At 43.5% G+C, this 24,083-nt stretch overlaps 1 protein-coding gene across 1 annotated transcript in view; it reads right to left on the reverse strand.

The window, feature by feature from the left end:
• The window catches only part of cpne5a (copine Va), a gene marked incomplete at its 3' end in the record, with an annotated part of 85,634 nt that extends 75,418 nt beyond the window's left edge, over positions 1-10,216 (reverse strand). The window contains exon 1 of the mRNA XM_080470202.1: positions 9,813-10,216. Within this exon, the coding sequence (XP_080326328.1) occupies positions 9,813-9,922 (110 nt within the window). The 5' untranslated portion in view covers positions 9,923-10,216. The remainder of the gene's footprint in view (positions 1-9,812) is intronic.
• Positions 10,217-24,083: the final 13,867 nt, after the last annotated feature.

Consider the following 24,083-nt stretch of genomic DNA (forward strand, 5'->3'; position numbering starts at 1 on the left):
CCTCGTCTCATTTTGTCTTATTGCCACGTCATCTTGTCCTGCCTAAGGCCACATTTACACGTACCTGGGTTTTTACAAAGAGAACCATATTGACACAGAGCCGCATAAACACCTGGTTCAAAGCTACTATGAGCATGCCAGACCTGTAGGGGGCAGTGTAATGAGAAGCACGAAGCCCCGATAGCCAATCAGAATCCTCTAAAAAAAGAACTATTACTGTATTTTCGCCCCTCTCTGCGAGCACTTTTTGCTTTTGACAAATAACATTTAGATAAACTACAACGGCTTCTGAGTCGTGTATTTGCCCTCATCTGGAATTAACTTTTCCTCTCTGACTGTGAAAAGACCATTCGGGACTTTTAGCTTATTGATCATCGTACAAATCCTCTCCGACAGCCAGATTCTCTGATTTGGCCTGATCAAGAAAAGTGGTGCAATCAGCATTAAGATAATCGTGCCACCTTTATTTTTAGAGAGAGGAAAAATTCCCTGAACAACTGAAGCCAATCTTTAAATCCCCTCCTGTCACCGCACCCGATCTAATGAAGCAGACCTCCCGTTTAAAATACACGACCGTGCTATCAGAGATCACTTTATCCAGCATTTTAGATGAGAGACATTTTCTTGATGGCTGCAGTGATCTCATTAACATATCAGTACGATGCACAGGCCTATAACCGCGTCCAGTTTCCGGATCTTGATTGTGAGCATCGTCAATAAATAACATTTCCGTGTAATCCCCGTCCCTGTGGGGGACAGCGGGGTTTCTATGAATATAGATGAGAATTCAGGGACTGAATCCAATGAGCAGGACATCATTCAGGTGCGTGTACCTCCGCAGTACTACACACAAACTGGTTGATCAGAGGGCAGGGCGACAGATGCAGCTTCATTTGGCGTTAGCCTCGGGCCGACCCGACTACAGTTGCAAAAATTGTCAGTGTAATTATCACCGGAGATAACAAAGCCAGCCATGACTAACTGCCTCTTTGTATCCACCTGTTTCTGTCTGGCATCCATTACCCTGGGACAATTAGCTTGTCCATCACCTGATCCGATCTCGCGGTGCAGAGGAGAGCGTGGCGAACGGCGGATAACAAGAAAGCAGTCGAACAACGACGTCCTGTTTCACTTTGGCGTCGAGGGCCAGTCCTCATTTGAATTGCAGAGCCTCAATTTGTTAAAGCAGAAGTAGAAATGATTAGTGTACAGACTTATACACCAATACAAATTAATCCAGCACATCTTAGTGTGCACATGGCCAGAGTACACACGCGGGTACCGCAGGACGGGTATTAGCGTCTCGGATAATCCGTGAGCCTTCACTGGAGTAACGCTGCCAATTCCACAAGTTAACTCCGTCTAACTACAAATCTCAGTGGGATAAGGGAGGATCATTATACCGAGAGCTGATGTAGGGAAAGTTTGTTGATGAAGTTCATTGAAAGTAGGACAAAAGTAATTAGATACAGCAGCACTTTTTCATGAATCAGCCGAGACGATGGTCTCATTTGATATACGTTAATGGAAATGGAAAACGTCACGTTTCTTATTCCTCTTGATCTCACCACCTTCATTAAAAGTCTGAGGGTAAAAAAAAAAGAAAACCCATCTTTGAGATGAACATTCAAACATTGTACTGCGAGTGAAGCATTAATCCGAAGTGAATTATTCCATGTTTAACAAACAAAACTAGAGAAATTTTTTATTTCATTCCACATGTAAAGAAAGTAATTTTGATAAATTTATCTCAGAGTTTAATCAACCTCAACCAAGCACTGTTCATTCCGTAGTGAATTAAGCGTCTACTTGTTGATTTTGGACACTTGAATTATTAAAGACAATAAATTAATACCATGAAATTATGAAAGCGCTCAACAGAAAACTCCCACCAGCTGAATAAATCTTACAAAAAACAAAATTCCTTTGCCTCATAATTGAAAACTGACCTCTAAGGCACATCTGACTGCTGAATTTAAAAGAATATGTATGAATGGTGCTTTCCCTCCCAGTCAGAGCCCCTGAGATATTATAGCACCTCCATGGTCCATGTGCCTGATCGTTAAACTAAGAAATGTGGGAATTAATTCCTGCACCCATGTGCTTTATTGTGTGCAGTTCCTTAATCCCCCTTCACTTTCTTAGCATTGTTGAAATCATAATTGGCACCTTGGAGAAATCACATCTAATTCAGTGGAAAGTGCTTTTAAATGGCGCCGGATCCGGCCGGCCGATGAGTTGCAGCTCCATTGCCTCTTAAAAGGAAACGACAAATGCAAAGATGAAAGTCAAGTCGCCGTCTGGGTTGGAGGGGAAACGTCTCTATGTTACATCAGCGACAATGGAGATGGCTCGGAGGGCAAAGTGAAAAGTGGCTCGCGTTTTCAAGTCTACTCTGTCACTTCACTTTCTCCGATGCCTTATGGCCTCGTTCTCCTTCGACTGAGGCCAGACGTTGACTTCCTCTCCCGCGCCGCGAGGTCAGTGGGGCTACTTTCTGTCTAATGCCCCCCCCCAAAGCAGCCCTCAAGGGTTAAATATTCAAGGCAGCAAACAGGGAAGGTCGACGTTGCTGCAGAGGTCAGCAATCCTTTCACAAATAAAGACGCATCCCACTATTTAGAAGAAAATAATCAGCTTTCCTTGGGGGAATATTTGAACTCTGAATTAAACGAATTTCCTGTGTGCTGCAGGGAAATGTCATTTCTTTACTGGAAATAATAACTGGGCGGGAGAAAACCTGCCAGTATTGCATAACTGAATCCCTGGATAGTGACATATAACAATGTGTAGTAGTGTTTCTTTTGTGCAGATCTCTGGATACTCACCCATACATAATATTCAATGGACAATCTGGTCCCTCTATTACTGACGGAGCCATCTGCTGACTCTCACAGCGACGGCACCAGGTGTCTTCTTCTCATCCGTCTGGTTAATTATTCAGTTTCAACCTGGGATCCCGAGCAGGTCCGTGATACCTGCAGCGGAGCGCTCCCTGGGCAGCCATCTCACGGGCGCCGACACAATCTCAGTCCTGCTCTGCAGCTGGGAGAATAAATAGGAGCGCGTGTGCGCTCCGACTCCCCGTTTCAGTTTGACTCTGGTGTGTAACTAACGTCCGTCTTGGGAATAAAACCCCTGCTAATTGCACACCGTGACATCCAGAGGTTTGTGCAGACAAAAGGCTTTTTCTTTGTGAGGAACTGGGGAAATGCCCACACTGATATTATATGGCGGGCCTGTCCCCCGGCAGAGCACTTTGCACTTATTCTGCTGTGAATTCACATCAATTTCCCTTCATCCCTCCGTTTCCATCTGAAAGAACCTGAGCACCAAATATCTTCGCAGGCTGCCGCTTCCCATGTAGCTCACAGACTGGAAACATTAAAAGGCTTGAAATTGTACACTCCGGGCCAAATCAGGCCCAGTAAAGCATTCCTACACCCATGCAAAGTTAGGCTCTGAAAAGGATGGATCATTAAAAAGATTGAGTGAAGTGCGGAGTGGAGCGCCGGGTCAAGCTCACCTCTGATCGAAATAATAAAGGATACAGAGATATTGTCACGTTAATTGATGTTAGCAAAGGTTGAGGTAGCTGTGAGTGCGTCAAATGGTGTAGAAATAAGGAAACGTGGCTTTTTCCTAATTGGCGCTGGAACCGTGTGGAGCCTCGGTAAGTGACGGCGATACTCAGTAGGTAAGTGATGTTAAACCGTAATGAACATGAACTGACAAACACTAACTAACTCTGCACGTGCTCAGTGGTGAGACTGCGTTATCACACACACACACACACACACACACACACACACACACACACACACACACACACACACACACACACACACACACACACACACACACACACACACACACACACACACACACACGAATAGACATCCCATTTACTTCCTCAACAAATAGTTGAGACTTAGAACTAAATCCCTTTTATTCGATTTTACAAAAGAAGCACTGGAAAAGTGATTACAAGAAGCAATTTACTTTGAGTCAATTGAAACGATTTGTACGGCTATTTCCAGCTAATCCACATTTGTTGCTTGTTTTATTATTTTTTTTCTGACACTTGGTTTAGTAAAACACCAAGAAGGAAGATATCTTCACTATCATGCTCCATGCCAGCTGGCTATGAAGTTAATTAACGCCTTCATGCCTCGTCTCTATGATGTCGCTGTCATTCAGTTAAACAGCAACAATCTGGAAATAGAGTTAGCAGGTGATTTAAAAACACTTGATCACATATGTACCCTGAGCTTGAAGGAAATGTGTGTATCTTCTTCCAATGGCTCCAAAAACTACACGATTCTGAACACGTGACACAGATTCAACGTTATATCTGCATCTTCCAGATACTTCATCCCAAACTTACTGGGTTTTCAATGGCTGGTGAAATTTCCATTTGAATAATTTACACTGCAACAAAAATGATGTGTGTTTTCTTATAAGCGGCTAAATGATGCTTCAGAGCAGGTGGGAGTCTCGTCACCAAGACCAACACACGTCATACCACATTTACAGCCAAATTTATAGCCAATCAACCGTCTTCCATGTTGGCCCGTCTTCTGGTTATGGTGGCTGAAGCTGATCTACGATGGGTGAAGGCAGGAGACACCATGATGACGTCCCCCGTCCACCACTGTGAAAACACACACACAGTCACGCCTACTTTGGTTTCACCAGTTAACTTAACACTCGCACTGAGGAAGGAAGCTGCAATACCTGAAAAAATAAAGCCCATTAATGGATGCAAAGTGGTGAATATTATCAAGACAACCTGGAAGCAGGGAGCTGAAGAAGAAACACATCTGGTGGCGAATGTCGTGTTTAGAATTTGTCACGTCTGCCAACAGTGTTTAAGCTCCAAATATTCAACTGAAAAAATCTTATTGGATTCAAACTCAGGCTGGCCTGCAGCACTACAAACTCTGATAAGTTGCTTTTCTACCTGAGGAAGTCAATACACCGTATTTATTTGTATTGCTTAATAAGTCAAAGATGTGAGTGGCAGTATAAAACTGATTTTTCAAGGTATTCAATGCTGTAAAATGGAAATGTGACTGTTTAAGAAGGTGACGGATGAAGCTCCATATAAGATGGATGGATGAATACAAGTCGAGTTCAGGTCGACAGCTTCGTGGGGAAGCTGACACAAATGTTGTAATATCGTGTAAGTTTGAAAGTTACATATATTTCAGAGAAATTAGATTTGTGGCAAACGTATGCATGTAGATGAGTGGAACTGATTCAATTCTTATGGATTTAAGAATAAAAGCCGTTACACAGACACGTCTACAGGAGTGACATCTTAAGGGGTAGTTTGTTTAGCCCTTCAGCTAAAGACTGTCAACAAGTGAACGATCGTCAACATATGCAGCTTTGTGTGGTGAGATCCTCACTGAGCAACCCGTCACTCTCTGTAGAAATCTGCCACCAGCTGCCATGTCAGGTCAAACATCCCCCAACACCAACTCCACTCACACACCGAGCTGACCCTCAAGTTTTTTGTTTTTTTTTTCTTCTGAAAATAGCGACAAAAGCAGCTTCTTCCATCTGACCCACGAGGGACTCCTCTGATCTCCCATCGCGACGCCACACTCGTGACTCCTCCTGTCACTCCAATCAACACTTTCACATGACGCAGGCAACATGCAGACTGTTCTAAACCTCTGGCGCCGTGCCACAAACTGTGCTTCCATGGGATCTCCCCTCCTCTGCTGTCAAACATCCCAGATGAGAATATATTAATAACACTGACACCACCAACGCCCAAAGTGCCTGGGATCCAAACTCATTTTCACCGTGTCAGGGCTTCATGCATAATTATCCGCTCCGTTGACCCGCGAGACTCGCTGGCTGAAAACCCCCAAAAATTAAGGGGAAAACCCCCCCCCCCAAAAAACAAAACAAGTATGGCTCCTTTCAGCACCTCAGCGTCTCTCGGCAAAGATCCCCAAAACAGATGCAGCACATCATCGTGAGCACAAGCTAATCTGTAAGATAAAAGCTGCGAGCTCGCCCAGGGTTAGACTTAACCCAGAACACAATATGAAAAGAGCAGCACAGTAAAACGCTGCAAATTGAAATTCCTCTCTCACTCCCAGAGATCTTTTATTAATAATTTATGTCCTTGCAACAATGCAAACTAGTTCAATTCAAACTTGCTGCCCGCCTGGGTAAAACAAAAGGTTGTTCAAACCGAGGCGAAAAAAAGCAGGTCAGAGGAATCGACTGAACAGACAACCAAGAGTGAATGAGAGCAGCAGCTCCAACAGCCATTAACACGACACAACGAGGCCTTCAAATAAACAATAGGCTGGTTTCACAGCTTGAATCCCAAATGCTCTGCTCAGGCAATCGTTTCTGGCGGATTGAGTGGCAACGCCACACATCCTAATCGCCCTGATGATTTCATTAGCCGCCCCCCCGCTCTGCTGTGATGATTGCCTCGAGCAGGAAGAGACGCACACCTCAAGTTTTCTTAGTGACCCCGAGAACCTGCAATCAGCAGCCTTGTGCACTGGGGGAACCCCCCCCACACACACACACACACACACACACACATGTGTCACGTCACCTCGCGGGTTTCACCAGGTAATGAATCCCTCGGGAGCAGAGTGGCCCGGTTGACTTAAATCTCCCCCCGGCTATGGAATGCATTGATTGGATGCAATGCAACTGTAACCAATCCATCACAGCCAATGGACGGTTAGTAGGAGCTCCAGAGCGGCAGCGGATGGAGAAGACGTAGCACCTCCGGGGGCTCGTAAAGTTCAATGTTCAACCCGTCGGGTGGGAGGCGGAGTACAGTGGGAGGGAGGGTTGGCTTTGTCAGCCAATTTGACTTTTAACAGCATACCTGTGGTGTGTTTGGACATGACAATAAAGGCCAACAAATGTTTATTAGATGCACTCTGTTGTTGACTGGAAGTGCTCGGTGTGCTTGTCGCACTGAAGCACATATCATGTACTGATGATGATGATACGTCCCTCGCCTTTTTATCAAATAATTCTGTTATTTTTCTTTCTGGGACATGATTTTTTTTTCTTCTTTTTTTGTCCTCATTGCTTTGCCCTGATAAGGGTTGTAAACCTTTGTCAGGGCGGCCAAGCTTATCAGAGGCACATAACAGCGCAAAGCACATTTACAAATCATTACTAACACTGTGTATGTGGAACAGCAACAGAAAAATAAATAATAATAACCATCTTCCATAAATGAAGCTCTGTGTGTCAAGCCTTAAGGGGCTCTGTGGGTTTTGCCTGTGTGCACATTTTCTCCAACATTCATTACTAAAAGTGTTCTTCACAGTGGAACAGCAGAGCTGAAACCCCAGTCTCCCTAAAGTCATTGTACATAAACTCTGAGACAGTCTGGAAAGCAGAGATATAGAAAAGGGCACGATTCTACAATCCGCCACGATTCACATTGACAACTTTGCTCATAATTAAAGCATGACGCAGCAAACCTCACAGACAACCGATGAAACATTCAACGGCGCTGCTGAAGTATTAATAACGTGATCACGTTCATTACAGCCACGGCAGAGGTGATGGGGGTTAAACCGGTGAGAGTACCAGGGGGACGCTGCATCCCTACCCGCTGAACTGTAGTCACTGTACACGGCGAGGCCGAGGCAGGGGAAAAAAGGGACCACTTGAGTCTGGAAAGGCGTCTTTTCGCCGAGCTGGAGTGTAACCTCGCGGCTGAGAGGCAGATGCTCGGGGTGCGGCTGACTGGCTGACCTGTGAGCAAAAACCAATCAGTGCCATGGACAGTGGGAACAATGTGCCATCGCGGTGATCTGCACTTGTTTTGATAAGCGGCTGTCTGCTCCAGTCGCCCGGGTTTTGGCAGGGGGGCTCGCTGCAATATTGGCAGAGGGTGATGAGAATGCCTGTAGGGCTGCACGGCGTGGTTCGATTCCACGTGTGCTGCAATCTCAGAGCTCTCAGGCTTACTAAATCAATTACACAGAGTCGTGGAGCCTTCTCCTCTCCTCGTGCAACACTCATTGTTTCTGTTTGCTTCTATCACGAAGACCAAACAAGACACCTCCCGATAAGAGGAGGGAATAGCAGCATGCATGGCTGGATCTCTCAAATATATATCACTTTGCAGACGAGTGGCTCGGGAGCTTTGAGTCGTCAGGGGTCAGACCACTGTGCCAATCTCTGCAAATCATACAGAGGAGCAGGCAGAACTTGAGATCCCCCGCATCGAAAGCAGATGGTGTTTCAAGGCCCTGAGAAAGCAGGCATTAATTCTTTTTCTTCCCTATCAAACCAGGTCCGGAAGCGAGTCTTTGTTTGGGGAGAAATTAACGACAGACAGGGGAGCTGTGGATCAACAGCGAGAGGGGGGGCATCAACACAGATCTCGGCTTAAAGCATGAAAGTCTGAGAAGAAAGAGAACAACTGTGTGTACCGGGTGGGAAACAGATCCAGCTGCTGCTCACGACAAAATGCACACACACACACAGTGTGAGTTCCACATGTGAACACTACAGACAAGCTCCCACCAGCCTCACATACATCTGAATGTGTTTACTACACAAGACCTCACGAAAGGTGACGCTGTTCATCTCCCTCGAACAAGAGTCGCACCTCACTGCTGCATCAGCCTCTCACCTGCACGCCTCCTCCAGAGGGCAGGTGTTTGTTTGATTAACTTCAATGCAAATTTTAAAAAAAAAGAAGAAAAAAAAGAAAAATTAAAAACTCTGGTTCCTTCAAGGCATCACTCAGCGACTGGTTGAATAATACAGCTGAGACGACGGCAGCAGAGAGTTGGTTTGATAAATCTCTCCCTTGTGGGTTTGCTTACTTCATTTACATGCGTGAAACACCGTGTGTGTAACCTGGAGGTACAAAGAGCCGAGCTCAGTGAGGATCGCAGCAGCAGAATGATGCGCGGCCCGAAGAGTCATGCAAAAAACACACAAATATGACACACAATCATTAAAACTGCATTATCATGCAACCGCACGGCCGCTCTGTGCTCCGGCTCTGTACTGTACACAGTGAGTGTACCTGCAGCTCAGCCCCACCCTGAACAACACAACCTGCATCCTCTCATTTCTCCCACCAGAGGCTGAATGGAAACAAATGTTTGCTGTCAATTCTTCACCTTTTCCTTGACAAACTGAGAAACACACACACACACACACACACACACACACACACACACACACAACACACACACACACACACACACACACACACACACACACACACACACACACACACACACACACACACACACACGCACACAGAAACTCCATCTAACATTAACACCGCTCTGCAGCCGCAGACTGATGGAGGTTTTGGTTAATGTGGACAGAAAACCCAACCAATACAAATGACAGATGAGAGAAGGAGCAAGTTGGGTGATGGACAGATTCAATTAAATTGCATGAGATTGTCTCGCTTATGATGATGAGGAGTTTTAAACATGGCTTCATTACTAATTAGAGTGTATGTGAGATTGTTTTATGTAAAAACGTAAAGGAAGTCTATGTTTAAGCACTCTACGCCCAGATCTTCTCGTGACGTCTTTGGACGTCTCGGAGGCAACGAGCGGATCGTTTCTCCATTCGTTGACTAAAGTTTATTTGAAATCTTTCAACGCTCATCTTTTCGCAAAGAGTTGATCAGATGATTGTTTTAGTGTCGAGAAATCCAATAAAATTTAAATTCCTACAACTAATGAATAAAGTGTTGCGCTCCCCGTGGCGCGCGCTCCTCTCCGGAGCCTGACGCAGAGTCCACGGCTCCGGCACCGGGCAGGACTCACCTGCACGACACGGTGATCTCCACTTTGGTGGCCGGGATGCTGCCGCTGATGGGGTCCAAGTCACGGACCGTGGCCGTGGCCTCCACCTTGTCCATAACGTCTCCCTCCATGAGCGCGGGGGACCGGGGCCAGCTCCCCGTGTGGCCGCGCTCAACCCGGGCAGCGGAGGAGCGCGGAGAGCCGGGGCGCAGCGGGCGAGCGAGCAGGGGCGAGCACCGTCCACACGAACCCCTCGAGTGGCGTCCGACAGGGGGGCACCAGCATGGAAAGTTCAACCCGGAGAGATTTTTGCTGAGGAGGGTGGGTGGGGGGGTGGATCACATGCCAGGACGCGTCAGCGCCAAACTCCGCTGCTCCTCCGAGCAGAGGCTGAGCTGTTTGTGCCAGAGGAGCTTTGAAAAGTCAAAGCTGTGAACTCCACCCTCCTGTCTGCATTCTCCTACACGCAGGGCTGCGACTGACACCCGTTGCAGATCCACGGTATTGATCTCCAGCAGACGGATCGTTATTCTGCTCCAAACTGCTTGTAAGGTAGATAAATAGGTTTGTCTTGTACCCCCCCCCCCCCCCCCCCCCCCCCAACCCCTTTCTTTATTTTTTTTAAAGAAATATGAATAAATTCATTTTCTTGTTTTGGCTTAAAAAAAAAAAACTGCAGGGGATGCCTTTAAAATAAAATCCCTGAATTTAATGTTCAAAAAGAGGAAGCGGATTAATAGTTTATTTTCCACCTCGTTCTAAAATTACATCAGTTCCTCCTCCAGAGCCACCAGCGCTTATTATCCACTGAGAGGCTGCTGGCTGCTCTTTCAGCATCTGGACAGCTCCTCAAACTCCTGCAGCTTCAGTCACAGCCTCTCCTCTCATTTATCTTGCCAATGAAATAAAAAGCAAGGGTGTTTTTTTTTTTTTGCCCCGCCCCCCCCCCCCACCCCTCTCCCGCACACACACACACAACACCACCACCACCACCACACCTACTGTATATTCATCTATTGGAGCCCGCATGAGAGGCTTCCCGGGGGAGCTCCATTTCCGTTTCATCATATCCCCGATTCAACAACCTGGGGAACTGTGAAGGAATTAAACCTGCCAAGAAAGAAAAGGTAAACTGCTTTGGACGAGCGTGCGCGTGCGCGTGCGTGTGTGCCTGAAATATGAGAGAAAGAAAGAGAACTCTCATCACTGTCCAGCTGGAGAGAATCACTGCAGTGAGCATCAATCACTCATCACTAACCCCAGAAACAATACACACACACACACACACATTTTATAATGTGGGAAATCACACACCGCCTATAGAGCTCATGTGATGTGTATGTGGTCCAAGCTCCAGGCGATCCTTCACTCTGAGTGTCGTTTCTGTTGGAGATCTTATGCAAAGCACATGGCTGCACTCACACACCTGAGAGTGAGACGTTGGGGCTGATTGAGTTGATGAGTGCAGCACATTGTGGACACACACCGCAGCGCCACAGCTCAGATTCATGGGTAGTTACTCTGTAATTAGGCCCCTGCACTGGAACCTCTGCTTGGCTGATTCTGGGTCCTTTTCACTGTTTTCTCCTCCTGCTGAGAGGTTTTTCTTCTGTTCACACCCTCTGCTGAACCGCTTCCTGTAGGATGAGGGTAATTATGGCAGCAAGAACCTTCAAACCCTCTCAGCAGGGTGTGTGTGTGTGTGTGTGTGTGTGTGTGTGTGTGTGTGTGTGTGTGTGTGTGTGTGTGTGTGTGTGTGTGTGTGTGTGTGTGTGTGTGTGTGTGTGTGTGTTACCACCCACACTGGCTCTACATCAACATATAAATATATATGGGGACAAAGTTTGACCAGTTTGAGCCCGAAGACGCAGTAACAAAAGCTAATAGTACGATTACTCAAGAAATATTTTCATGTAATACTATCTTTTATCTAAAAACGACACAAACTTCTCGTTTATATGTTATTTTGCTTTTCTCTGCGAACACCAGAGAAAGAACTCCATGCAGGGAAATACGTTTCTGATGTACACATGACAATAAACTTGAACTTTCTGCATATTTAAAATGTGTCATTGGTTGTAGTATCCCACTACGACCTGAAACAGTAAAGAATGCAATCATTCATGTACTTTCGTTCGGAAGTCTATCCCAGCTGACGATGGGTGAAAAAGTAGATTCATCGATGTCACATCAATACATCAGCAAGTTGAATTATTTCTGTAGATTTTCAGCTAGTTGCACTGCTTACAAATCTGCACACAAACACATTTACGATTCGAGAAGGTTCTTTCCCCAATAATATTGATTTTATCTACAATGGACGGGATTGTGACAGAAGAGGATCCTTTTGCGTGTCCATCAATGTGTTTCATGCATGAGGGATTGCAGTGAAGAGATGAAACTGACCTAAGAGGCGGGAGTACAAGTGCAAGTATAGACATAAGATAGATCGATAGATAGATAGATAGATAGATAGATAGATAGATAGATAGATAGATAGATAGATAGATAGATAGATAGATAGATAGATAGATAGATAGATAGATAGATATAAGCCAACAAACTTTAGAAAAAAATAGTTTTGCAGCTATGCTGCTGCCCCCTTCAGGCAGAAGCTGGTACTACATAAGATCTGTCCAAATGATGTGTCAAACATAAAGCCCGTGGACCAAAAACAGGCCTGGAAAAAAAGGTCCAACCTGGTCGCCACACCATTAAGCAAATGACAAAATTTCAAAAAAAACATTTAAAAAAAAAAATGTTCTTAAACAAATTTCCCAAGAGTAGCAGACACAAGACATTTTCATCACGAGTACTCTGCGCCACAACAACTGCAAATGTTTAAATTTAAAGGTTATTATGGTACTATTTAACTGGTCCAACCCAACCCAGATGGAATTGGACTGTACGCGGCTCATGAACTAAAATGGACGGTAGCTTTTGCATACGTAAACTGTGTTTTCCCTTTCCACATATTTTCACACATGTATTGAGTAGTCAGGATGAAATGGTCCCTCAGCCGGTCTCTACTTCTATAGAGTCCAGTCCATTTTTTTTTTATAACTTGTTTTGTTTTTTCCACCAAAATTCACATAGAAAAAGAAAGGTGAGGCACAGGTAGCTTACGATGATCGGTAAAATGGTTTTGCCAACCTGTCATTAAAATCTGGCTGATATCAGTAATAGGGATTAAATGTCAGGCATTTCTGTCAGATACCCTTCTAATCACTTTTACTTCAGGGGCCACATAAAGCGCAATTTAATTTCAAGTGAGCCAGACCAGTAAATAATTGCGTCATAATCTATAAATAACCAGAACACTAAATCTCCATCTTTGTTTTAGGTCAACAAAGTGTTCATATATCACTTAAACAGTTCCCATTTAATGAACTATCTTTTTACAACACGTGGAAATACTGAAATATGAATAAAAGAACTCCAACTTTAACAATATCATGCCTCAGTTCACCATGCGCTTGACGTCTTACAAATGACAGTGGATTTTTATTCAACTGTTTACATCTTCAAAGGCATAAAACAATTAGCCACATGTAGCTGGAACTCGAAAATATAGTCGGCTAGTTCATATTATGATCAGAATAACTCATCAAATCCTAGAAATAATCTCTACTGTAGACACATTTCTCCATGTGTGTATTACTCCTGATCACCTGAACTGACTCGCCACGTGATACAGACTAAAGTGCACCCCTGGTGGTCAAATACATGTAATGCAGTTAAGTAATTTCTCACAGCAGGTAAATTTCATCTTGCCGCCTGTTTGTTTGATACAAAATAAGCAACAGGAGACCCCGATAAAGAGATTCTTAATATGTTGTTTCAGATTGTGCCAAACTATAGGAGCGCCATCATCAGAGTCCCATGTCAGCCTTCTCTGAGCTCCAATTCAAACCCAAAAGTGGTGACCATACTTTAGTGATACCATTTGTTATATTCAAACTAAATACGGCCATTTGTGAGCGTGGTGTCGGTTCTTATCGATACCTTCTACCAATACTGATTTGGAAACTAAACTTTTGACTGGCATTTTAAGCAACCGAACCACTGAGCAGTAAATAAAGTAGTAGCACATGATATCTGCAGACATGAGAAACATATTCGGTCTGCTGGTGAAGCAGCTGTCGATGAACATTCCCACCGCACTGTCGACTCACAGTTTCACAGATACATCATTCATACAACATTCATTCTGGGGTTTTTTTTTTTTGCTTCTGGCTACTGGGCAAATGAAAGTCCAATATTCACTCTGGTTTCTAGAAGATTGTGGGTGAAGCAAAATGTGTCCAGTGGGTTTCTCCACAGCTGAACTTCAGACGGCGATAGCAGCGACACTCAGTGAGCGGAGAGGCTCAGAAGCTCCACGCAGCTGCAGTTAGAAGATACTCCTGTATGGATTTATCATTAGGCCACCATCGCCACGTGGCACAAAAGTCATTTGATTAATTAGAATGATAATGAATGCAGGTTTAAGCGTAATTACAAATGCTGGGCTTCTCCTCACTATCGAGCCCTCCTCCGGTCGTGTGTTTACCTGACTGAGGATCTGAACACTTCTAAACGTTGTGTCATACAGGAAACAAACGCCGTGTGGACGAAAGACAGAGAAAAGTAGTTTTCTGCTTCTGCCAAAGTGTTTCCAATGAGGACTTCAGAAGGCATAATGACATCCTCTTGCTTTTTTTAAATTTTTTTATTCTGTTGTTGTGCAATGCTTTGAAAATGAACATCTGCGAAGTCGACATACAGTAAATGTACCATGGAAGAAATATTGGAAGCTTTTCCCAGGACGACTGCAGCTAAACGGGGAGGTTCTGCTTGTTTTATGGTCGTGTTAAAACGCCACAGCTGAAAACGCTCGTCAAGGACGAGTCGACCATCTGCGGAGAAAGTTTCTGTGTCACGTCACAAACACAAACTCCTCTCAGGACCGAATGAATTCGCTCAACATCACTTCCTTTAGTTTCTCTCCAGCTACAAGTAAAGCATATTATATTGCGTATTATATTGTGTTTTTCACACTTTGTTGTCGTGTTCTTGTCAGGTGCTGATACACCGTCTTAACTACGACTTCTCACGATTCCCCAACATTTCCTACGTCTGGTTTTTGTGTCGTCACGTGTCTTTTTCCTGAAGTTTCTCCAACAATTTTTGGGGGGGGAATTACAAATTTGAGCAAAAATAATAGACTCAACGAACTGCCTTGTATTTATACTTTTTGCACTATTCCACACTTTGATTCATATATCACCTTGTTTGTTTTCTACACGCTCATATATACATATATATTTATCTCTTGTGCTTTAATTTTAATTATTATTGTTAACATTACTGTCTGTATTAGATTTTTATTCTTCTATTATTAAAATTGTTCATTTTGGTGGAACAAGCACTAAAAACATTTGACTTACATTTGAACATTTGACAGAATTTGATTTGCAATTCTCATATTACTCTATCTAGTCACTTGTACTTTGATGACATTTTTTTTTCATTTAGGGCATTTTAATCATAGCTAAATATAAATATAAATAAAATACAATCTACTTTGCTACTGAAGTATTGTAAGCCCACAATAAATATAAAAAGGTTTGATATGCATGTGTGTGGCCAATATATTTGTTCTGTAAAACAGAGAAAAAGACAAAATTCCTGCTTCACACCGACATTTGTTCAGCTTTGGATCATTCCCTAGACTTTATTGTTTGCCTGTGTTTTTACCATACATCTCTTATACATATAAATAGTACAGAATGCCTCCTATAGAAAATATAATGACACGAAGCTCCAGTTTGAGTCCAATATAAAGATCTGTCCCCGTCCCGCTCTCCCGCCAGTCGCCATCACCGTCACACAGTCAAAATTAAGTGACGTTCAATTGTATCACCACAAACCTCTAATGAGGTTTCGGCCTTCAAATCCAGAGCCAATCATCATTTGCTCCGTGTCCTTTAACAGTCAACACATCAAACTGTTCAAATCCAGAAGCAGCCTCGTCCCCAGGATCAACTCAACAGAAAGCAGGGTTGGTTATTCCATGATCCACCGCCACAGCCTCATTATTCTTCTGAGACGTCTCCACCAAGCGGCAGCCGCCAGAGTCAAAAGTCAATGTGTATTTTTGGAGTGATAAATAAATGAGAAAAACTATCCAACCAACAGTGAGGAGATTATTTCTGAAACTGTGGCGTTGAATTTGCTTGAGAAGAATCTTGTGTGCTTCTTTGTTCAGAAGTGAAAACATATTTAATGAACAGTGGATGTGAACCACCGCCACAGGATCTGGAGTTACGGATATTTAAGGAAAACTGCTGGTAAACCGTTGAACACAAACACAACACTTCATCTAGGTGAGCGACCAGAGAAGAAACTTACAGAAAACTCCTGAAAATATTAATGGTCGCGGCAAAGAAAGAGATTACTGGTAAATGGTTGCATATAAATAGTTGAAATCGTCAGAGAGATTCATGGGATAGAAAGATAAACCTTCTTAAGATGTTTGAGTCACAAGATGGAGAAAATGGAAAGAATATTTGGCAGAAGGAGGAAGTCCTTCCTGGAGTTCCTCCTCATCCAAGCTTGTGTTTTTCAATCTGCTGCAGGATGTTTGTTCATCTACGAAGAGTCTGATTTTGTGTTGATGTGCTGTAGCTTCATTGTGCTCTTTCAAAAACAGATTCTAAAATAAATAAATAAAAAGTTTCTTCTGTTTACACGTTTCACCTTATTGAAATGTGCTTGAAAATAAATAGGCTAAATGAAACCAGCTGAGTATTTTAAACAATAGATTGGAAACAATTCAAGAAATGTCAAATATGTAGAGATATTTGTTATCCTTACGACTTTGGGTGATTTTTCTAACTCCAAGCCAGCAGATACAACGTCCTATAATACACAATTACACGTGAGAAAAATGGACGTTTAAAAAAAAAAAAAAAACTGAATAAAACTATGTGAAAACCCAGAATGAATCTTTTTTTGTGAGAATATTTCACTGAGTTTCCTTGAATCGGAGGCTCGTCCTCTGCAACACCGACAGGGCTTCTTTGTCATTCTTCCACCGCACGGATCACTTCTGCGCTGGAAACACTTTCTCAGTCCCAGACGATCTGATCACTTCGTCTAAAGAGAAGCAGCTTCACTTCCCTCCGAGGGTCGCTGCTGCAATTAGAGCTCTGTGTGGAATGTGGAGCCATAAATACGAGCAGGATCGTAACAATCCAATTCAGCTGAGAAGGGATGTTTATTTGATCGCTGCTCCACTGCACTGTTCAGTGGAGCTGCAGTGATGTGGCTTCACTCGACACGCGCGGGGGAAGAGCGTCACTTTGTGTCATATGTCCCCTGCATGATAGAGACGAGGTGAGATGTGACCACTTATAGAGCGCAGTACAGGGTTTTTCCTCCCTGCGCGCGCGCGCGTGCGTGCGTGCGTGCGTGTGTGTGTGTGTGTGTGTGTGTGTGTGTGTGTGTGTGTGTGTGTGTGTGTGTGCGTGCGTGTGTGTGTGTGTGTGTGTGTGAGTGTGTGTGTGTGTGTGTATAACACACGGACAATATGTGCATGCCTGTGCATCCCTACAGCACACACACACTCATCCATTACATTGATTGAGCACCACGAAGTGTGATGCCGGCGGCGGCGGCGGCGGCGGCGGCGGCTCCCCCACCGTCGCTGGAGCACCGGGGCGTGGGTTTTTCCAGTGGCAGCGACAGGAAACAGGCTTGTTTTACTGCAGTGATGCTGCCACGTCCCTGTCGGGGAGTTCATCACGCCCAGACTGAAATTCACAGCCCCATAAAGTTGAGGCATTCCTTATTATAGAGAGCAGTCAATGTTCCTCACCTGCACCGCCTCTCCAACCCTGTCCAATGCCTCAATCCTGAAGCAGAATTCACAAATGAAAAAGCTTTTTTTTTTCTTTTTCTTTTTTTTCAGTGTGAATCTCAGAAATTCTTCAGCGATAATAGCTTGAGAATAACAGTCACAGGTACAGTCACAGTTATGTAAGCGGCGCTTTAAAAAGCTTGGGATCATAGGTTTGTCGCTCAGTGGTTCCACTTTGATATGCAACACGAATAGAGAGGGGTAATTTGTTCAAATCACACACAAAAAAAGAAAAAGACAGCAGAGAAGGAAAATCAGCAGATTTATTGAAAGCTGCCATGCATGCAGGAATCATAAAACCTTTCATAATTCCCCCAGCGTGGTTAGTAAGTGGTGGTGGTGGTGGTGGTGGTGGTGGTGGGGGGGGGGGGGGGGGGGCACATTTTAATAAAAGGGAATAATACTGGGGGCATTTCTCATATCCTCTGACAGATCTGTTGATGAGGCAACTGTGACAGCAGCGAGGGCTCGCCCACACTTCATATCCAAAGATAACTTCACCTTTAAATTCAGCCAGACATGTTACCAGCACTGGTCTTGTCGGGGGAAACCAAATGTTCACTGTTGTGAACTGAGGGTGTTTTGGTGGATTGGTGCCGCTTCAGCTTTACACTGTCAAACTTTCATTCGCCAGTTTTTTACCACAAAAGATGCACTGGGCTCTAATTTTGTCCCTTGCTTATTTGAAGCCATATTCTTTGCAACTCTTGGTACTTTTTGATGAATTCATCTTTCTCTTTGGCCTGACGCCTCCGTTTCATCTATTTTTGTCCATGTTGCAAACATTTTTTTCCTTTTTTAATAAATGATACACTTGTGAAAATCCTTAAGATTTGTAGTTTTGTGACATAAATGAAATAAATACATTTCACTTATTTAGCACTTTTTCCACCATTTGAGCAGCCCCCTGAAGCACTTTACACTGTTGAAGGCGGCCGCCAAGTAAAGTGCTCAATCCATCCACAGGGAACATTTTGGAGATCAATGTCTTGCTCAAGGACACTTTGACATGTGGACAGGTAAGGAATAAAACCTGAAGCCGTCTGATTGAAAGACAACTTGCTCTACCAACAGAGCCACAGCCGCCCCAATAAATTAAATGCTGACTTAACAATTTGTTCAAAGGGGTCATATCATACAGTTTTTAAACACTTCCACATGGAGTTGTTGGTCCAAAAACGTTGTATTCATAGTTTATTGCCTCAAATTCAGCTTTTCCTTGATTTTCCTCCATTTGAATATTGGATCATAGGAGCTGCATTCAGAATCTGCTGTGTCTGTGTGAGCTAGACTGGCCCCGCCCACACATGCCCATCTTGGGAAGAGGAGGAAGTACTTCCTCTCGTGGTGCCATGTGCCACAGCAGAGCTGTCTAATTGTGGGAGGGTCAAAGGGAAGGCCTACCTTGATTTGGATTGGCTACACCCCCGATGACACTATATAGTGTTTGATTTCTGATTGGCTGGTTGGAGCAACACACTTTTTAAAAACCAAAACAAGCCAGTGAGAGAGAGGACAGAATTTCTTCACTTCTGGGGCGTTATTCCAGGTATGGGGACGATTATCACTGTTGGAAAACCATTAGAAAGTGAATTTTGCATAATATGACCTCTTTAACATAAAGAAAAATGTATATAACACCCCCCTGTAGTAATCCACAGTAATTATATGGTAGAATAAGATGACTCCTCTTGGTTCTTATAATTATCATAATTATAATTCTGGCTATCAATGAGCAGCGACCCCTTAAAAGTCACATGACCTGAACCTGAACATGAGAATACTGCCCTTTTTTTATACGTTCGTCCGATTAATTTGTCTTTTATCTCGCAAACCACATCTAATATGCAACTACTTTTTGCAACTGGCAGGAGATTCCATCACTTCATTGTCTTTGCAGCGCTGCCTCTTTCACATGCCGTTTGCAGAATCAGTCCAATCGATGCACCCAGTTGCTGTATTTTTAAATGCCAAGCTGTAACAGACAGAAATGATCCCCAGAGAAGTCATTTAGGGCTCCTCGGCTGGATGCGCTGCCTCCCTCCGAATGCCAAGCGCCTGTAAACTTGTTAGAGCCATAATCTGGAAAAGTTAAGGTTCCTCACATCCGAGCGCCTCTTGAGGGTGTCTCTGAAAAAGCGTGATGTTGCCACACGCCTCCTTGCTTCACTTCACAGGCAAATCATCATCCACCAGCAGCATGACCTAGATCCAGCCATCCCTGTTCTCAAATCGTATACATATTCATTGGGCTCTCTTAATCAGGAGACAGCCCCTTGAGTGGAAGAGAAAACTCTCTAATTAGTTGCTCTCATTGGATGGCAGCTCGTCGGGCTGCGTTTGTCATCCCCGTCACATGCTCTCCTGTCGTAGTCGCCCTGCTGGTTCCAGGCTGTCAGCTGTCATATCGGTGGTCACTTGTACAATAAAGGTGATGATGAGATGCCGTGACGCCCATCCTGTTCAATTACGTTTGCTAAAGTGAGCACATGACGCGGTATTGAAACGGCGCCTTCATAGTAGAAGTAATGTTTGTGAAACTGGCAGACTGGTTGGATATTACTAATGAATATTACCTCCTTTAAAGAGTTCCTTTCAATGCCTCTCAGCTGAGAAACCCACTCACTGTGTAAATGAGATAGATCAAAATGACTGATGCTTGTGTCGCTTGTGATTATAATACGGTTCACACTGGAATCCAACGGATTGCCTCAGAGGCTGCATTAAAAAATTTGCAGCTACAGTTTGTTCCCGTCCTTAAAGCCTATTAACAGATCATGATCTCGCTGTAAACGCAACTCTGCAACAAACAGAATTACCGCGGAAGAAAAACACAATTACTGTGGGGAACGCACTCCTGGCTGCATTTCTCCCCCCGTTAATGTTTCCCTGAAGTTGTTCGACTTTCTGGAGAGAAAGAACGAAAAAAAAAAAAAAAAAAAGATGGATTCAAAGCACAACGGATTCAGCCGAGACTAAGAAGCGCTGGCTTTAATTCACACAATGGATCAAGCTCCAAACAAAGCCTGATCCCTCGCTTCCCATCATGCATCTTCATAGTGTCTTTTGTGACAAAGCCGAGTAAACATCTCTCAAGCCATGTCTGTTTTGTAAAGCGGGATTCTGATTCGGGATGAGATGGACGACAAGTGCATCTCAAAACATTAGAATATTTATTTTGCACTGTAAAGCTTTGAAATATTCTAAAGCTGTTTGCGATCAAGTGACATATGTCAAGCATTTTATTCACTTATCCGTCTTCAATCCCCGCTTGATAACATGCAGGCACAGGGAGAACATGCAAACTCAAACTGGGGGTCTTCCTCTCTTGAAGTAAACGTGCTCACAGCAAAACTAAAGCACTGTGCCACTCAGAAAAAAAAAAGGTCAGTTTGAAAAAGTATCTCACAAAAGGCGAGTACACCCCTCACTTTTCTGCAAATATTTGATTATGTCTTTTCATGGGATGACACTGAATATATGACACATTTATACAACGTAAAGTAGCCTGTGTACAGCTTGTGTGATAAATTTACTGCAGCTTCAAAATAACTCAACATACAGCCATTAATGTCTAAACCGTTGGCGACCACAGTGGGTGTCTTCTCATGGAAATATATAAGTATTTGTAGAAATGTGAGGGGTGTACTCACTTTCATAAGATACTGTACATTATTTACCATTCATAAAGGCAAAGAGTGTTATCATACAAACGCATGTGTTCATCTGTATGCCGATGACACTGTTGTGTATTGCTGTGCTTGTACTGTCACTCTGGTGCTCTGTGCTCTTCCAAATATCTGGGTATAATATTAAATTTTTTAAAAAAGGTCAGCATTTAAAGCTCATTTTAATCAACTTTTGAAGAATCTAAGACTGGAATTAGTTTCTTCTTTAGTTTTTTAGTTATTAACAAACACCTTACCAATCAGCACTTCGTATTATTTGGTCATTAGACCAAAACAAACTGTCTCTATAGCTCAGATTTATTCCTAAAACTCCTCAAATTGGCCCTGATGTGTTCATTTATATTTCAGTCCATACCAGTTCCCCGCAGTAAAAACCTCTGTATCTTCATCTCTCTCACCTCCAGCTCAGCCTCCTCTCTGTGATACACTGTCACTGTCTCCAAACTAAACATCACAGCAGGCGTCGCCATCATGGAAACCTTCTCTTTCACTCTGGCTGCTGTCCTCCGGTCACACATCAGCCCTGACATCCAGCTCCACCCTGCTCCTCTTCTTTAACACTCTCCATTGTTCTGGATGATTGACCCATCATTCACTTTCACCACATCAACTCTTTGAATCTCCAACCCTTCCAGCCGTGTCCCTCTCAGTCACACACTTGTATTTTGTCTTTTTGTCACTGACCTTCCTTCCTCTTATCTCCAGAGCAGGCCTCCAAGTCTACGTGCTCCTTTTCCACTCGCTCCTCATTGGCACCACAGGTTACAACCTCAATCCTGCTACGCGTCGTCGTTTTCCCCATTACCAGTTCAGACGAGAAGGATATCGGTAGATCGCTGCGAGATGCTCCTTATGATGGTTTTTGACGGGTGAAATTGGTGGCATACTCTTTCAGATTGCCCGTTGTCGAGGGAGAACACCAGGGCTCAGGTATGATAAGCCAAGAAGTTTGTTTTCCCCTTTCCCAAACACAACGGAGACAATCCTACCAATGCAATTATCGAGTTTGAGACAATCACTGAATGCAGAAGAAGAGCACATGAAACGAGCTGCACAATAAAAAGCAAGCCGCTCTGCTTTCAGGGAAGGCTTGACAGAAACAGACATGCTGCCGCGTTTAATGGAATAAATCTTATCTTCAAAACTGCAAAAAAGTTAAAATGTCAAGAAAACAACAAGAAGTTGACAGTTGCCTGTTGTGCTCTCACGGACAAATTCAAAAATGGATTCTTGTTAGCCCGCACACTATTTGGCTTCCACACTTGAAAGGACACTCTTGTTTTCCAATGTTAATGAGCCTTTGGCTTCTTTCTGCCCTCGCAGGGATTCGCAGTGTCTTTCAAAGAGGATCTGTACATAGCAGCTGTAAAGTTCATGACCACTCTGGTCTTTCTCACGTCTCCTTTCAAAGAAAGTGTGGAGTCACACAGCCGATGAGCACGAGATGTGATGTGAGGAAATAATACCTTATATGACTACCACCAGACTTATGAGAGATGATGCGCATGAAAAGTGCTTCTCACTGAGCAAAGTGTTCCAGTGCATGATGGAGGTTCTCATGTAACAGTGCCAAGAGGACAACTTCAGCTTTCATTATGAAGGTTTAGAAACAGTTTAGAAACCGTCCGAGTCAAATTCCATCAAAACCCAAGCATGACCATCTGTTGAAACTATATTTCATCCACAAAGAACATAGAAGCAGATCAAAAAATGCTCATTACTATAATTGAATAAAACTTGACTTTTGAACAATTGGGTTGATTTTGATGTGAGTGACATGAGCGAGCATAAAAAATTTAAATAAAAAAAAAAAAAGTATTTTAGGGCCCGTTTGCACAACAACGATTTCAAATGAAAATGCAAAAACGATGCATTTTCATTTGAAATGTTGTGCAACACTAAAACCCGAGCTGAGATCTCAGTGATGCTGCGATGAAAGCTATCAAACTAACCTGAAAGGCATTCTGTCGGGGTCCGTTTGTAAAAACATGCATAATGCAACGCCTCTAGGGGGACTTCTTTTGGACATTTCACTGTATTTTGCGCCAGAAGGTTTTATTAAAATTGACTTCATGTTGACATTGTAGTTATTTTCAGTCATAATTGTTTTCTCTTTATGAAAATATAGAAATTTTCATCACGTATACTCTCCACCACAACAACAAAAAAAAAATTATCACTGCACATTCAACAACTTATCTCCCTGTTTGGTTTCTACTGACCATTTGGAAAGCTGAGGTTTGCTCCAACAAATTTGCACCATTTATTTTTTGCAGGTTTGATTCCAGGAAGGTGAAACACCATCTGTAGGTCAACCTTGTTTATCGAAGCCTTACATTCATTAGTTGTACCTTCACAGCTGGATTACTCTCATCTGAAGACACGAGGAGATTTTCCACCTGTCAATCAGCAGCAGAGCCGTGAGGGTAGCTGCTTGTACTTTCTTTTCAGTCTTTTTATTAATCTCATTCAAGTTCTGTCCTTTTGAATTAGCCCCTACTGAAACTGAAATTCGACTGAGGAACTGACATCATCATAATCATTAACAGTTTGATCTAATGTGGTGGAAGGAGCGCCACCATTTATGATAATAGTTCAGCTTTGTTTTTTGGAAATCTGTGTTTACCTTCGGTCAAACCTGCATCTGTATCTCAAACCTCGTCTGTGTGCGACTTGTGTGAATTTCTCCTTTTTAAGTTT

This window comes from Lipophrys pholis, assembly GCF_963383615.2.
Source record: "Lipophrys pholis genome assembly, chromosome: 8".
Classification (NCBI taxonomy): domain Eukaryota; kingdom Metazoa; phylum Chordata; class Actinopteri; order Blenniiformes; family Blenniidae; genus Lipophrys; species Lipophrys pholis.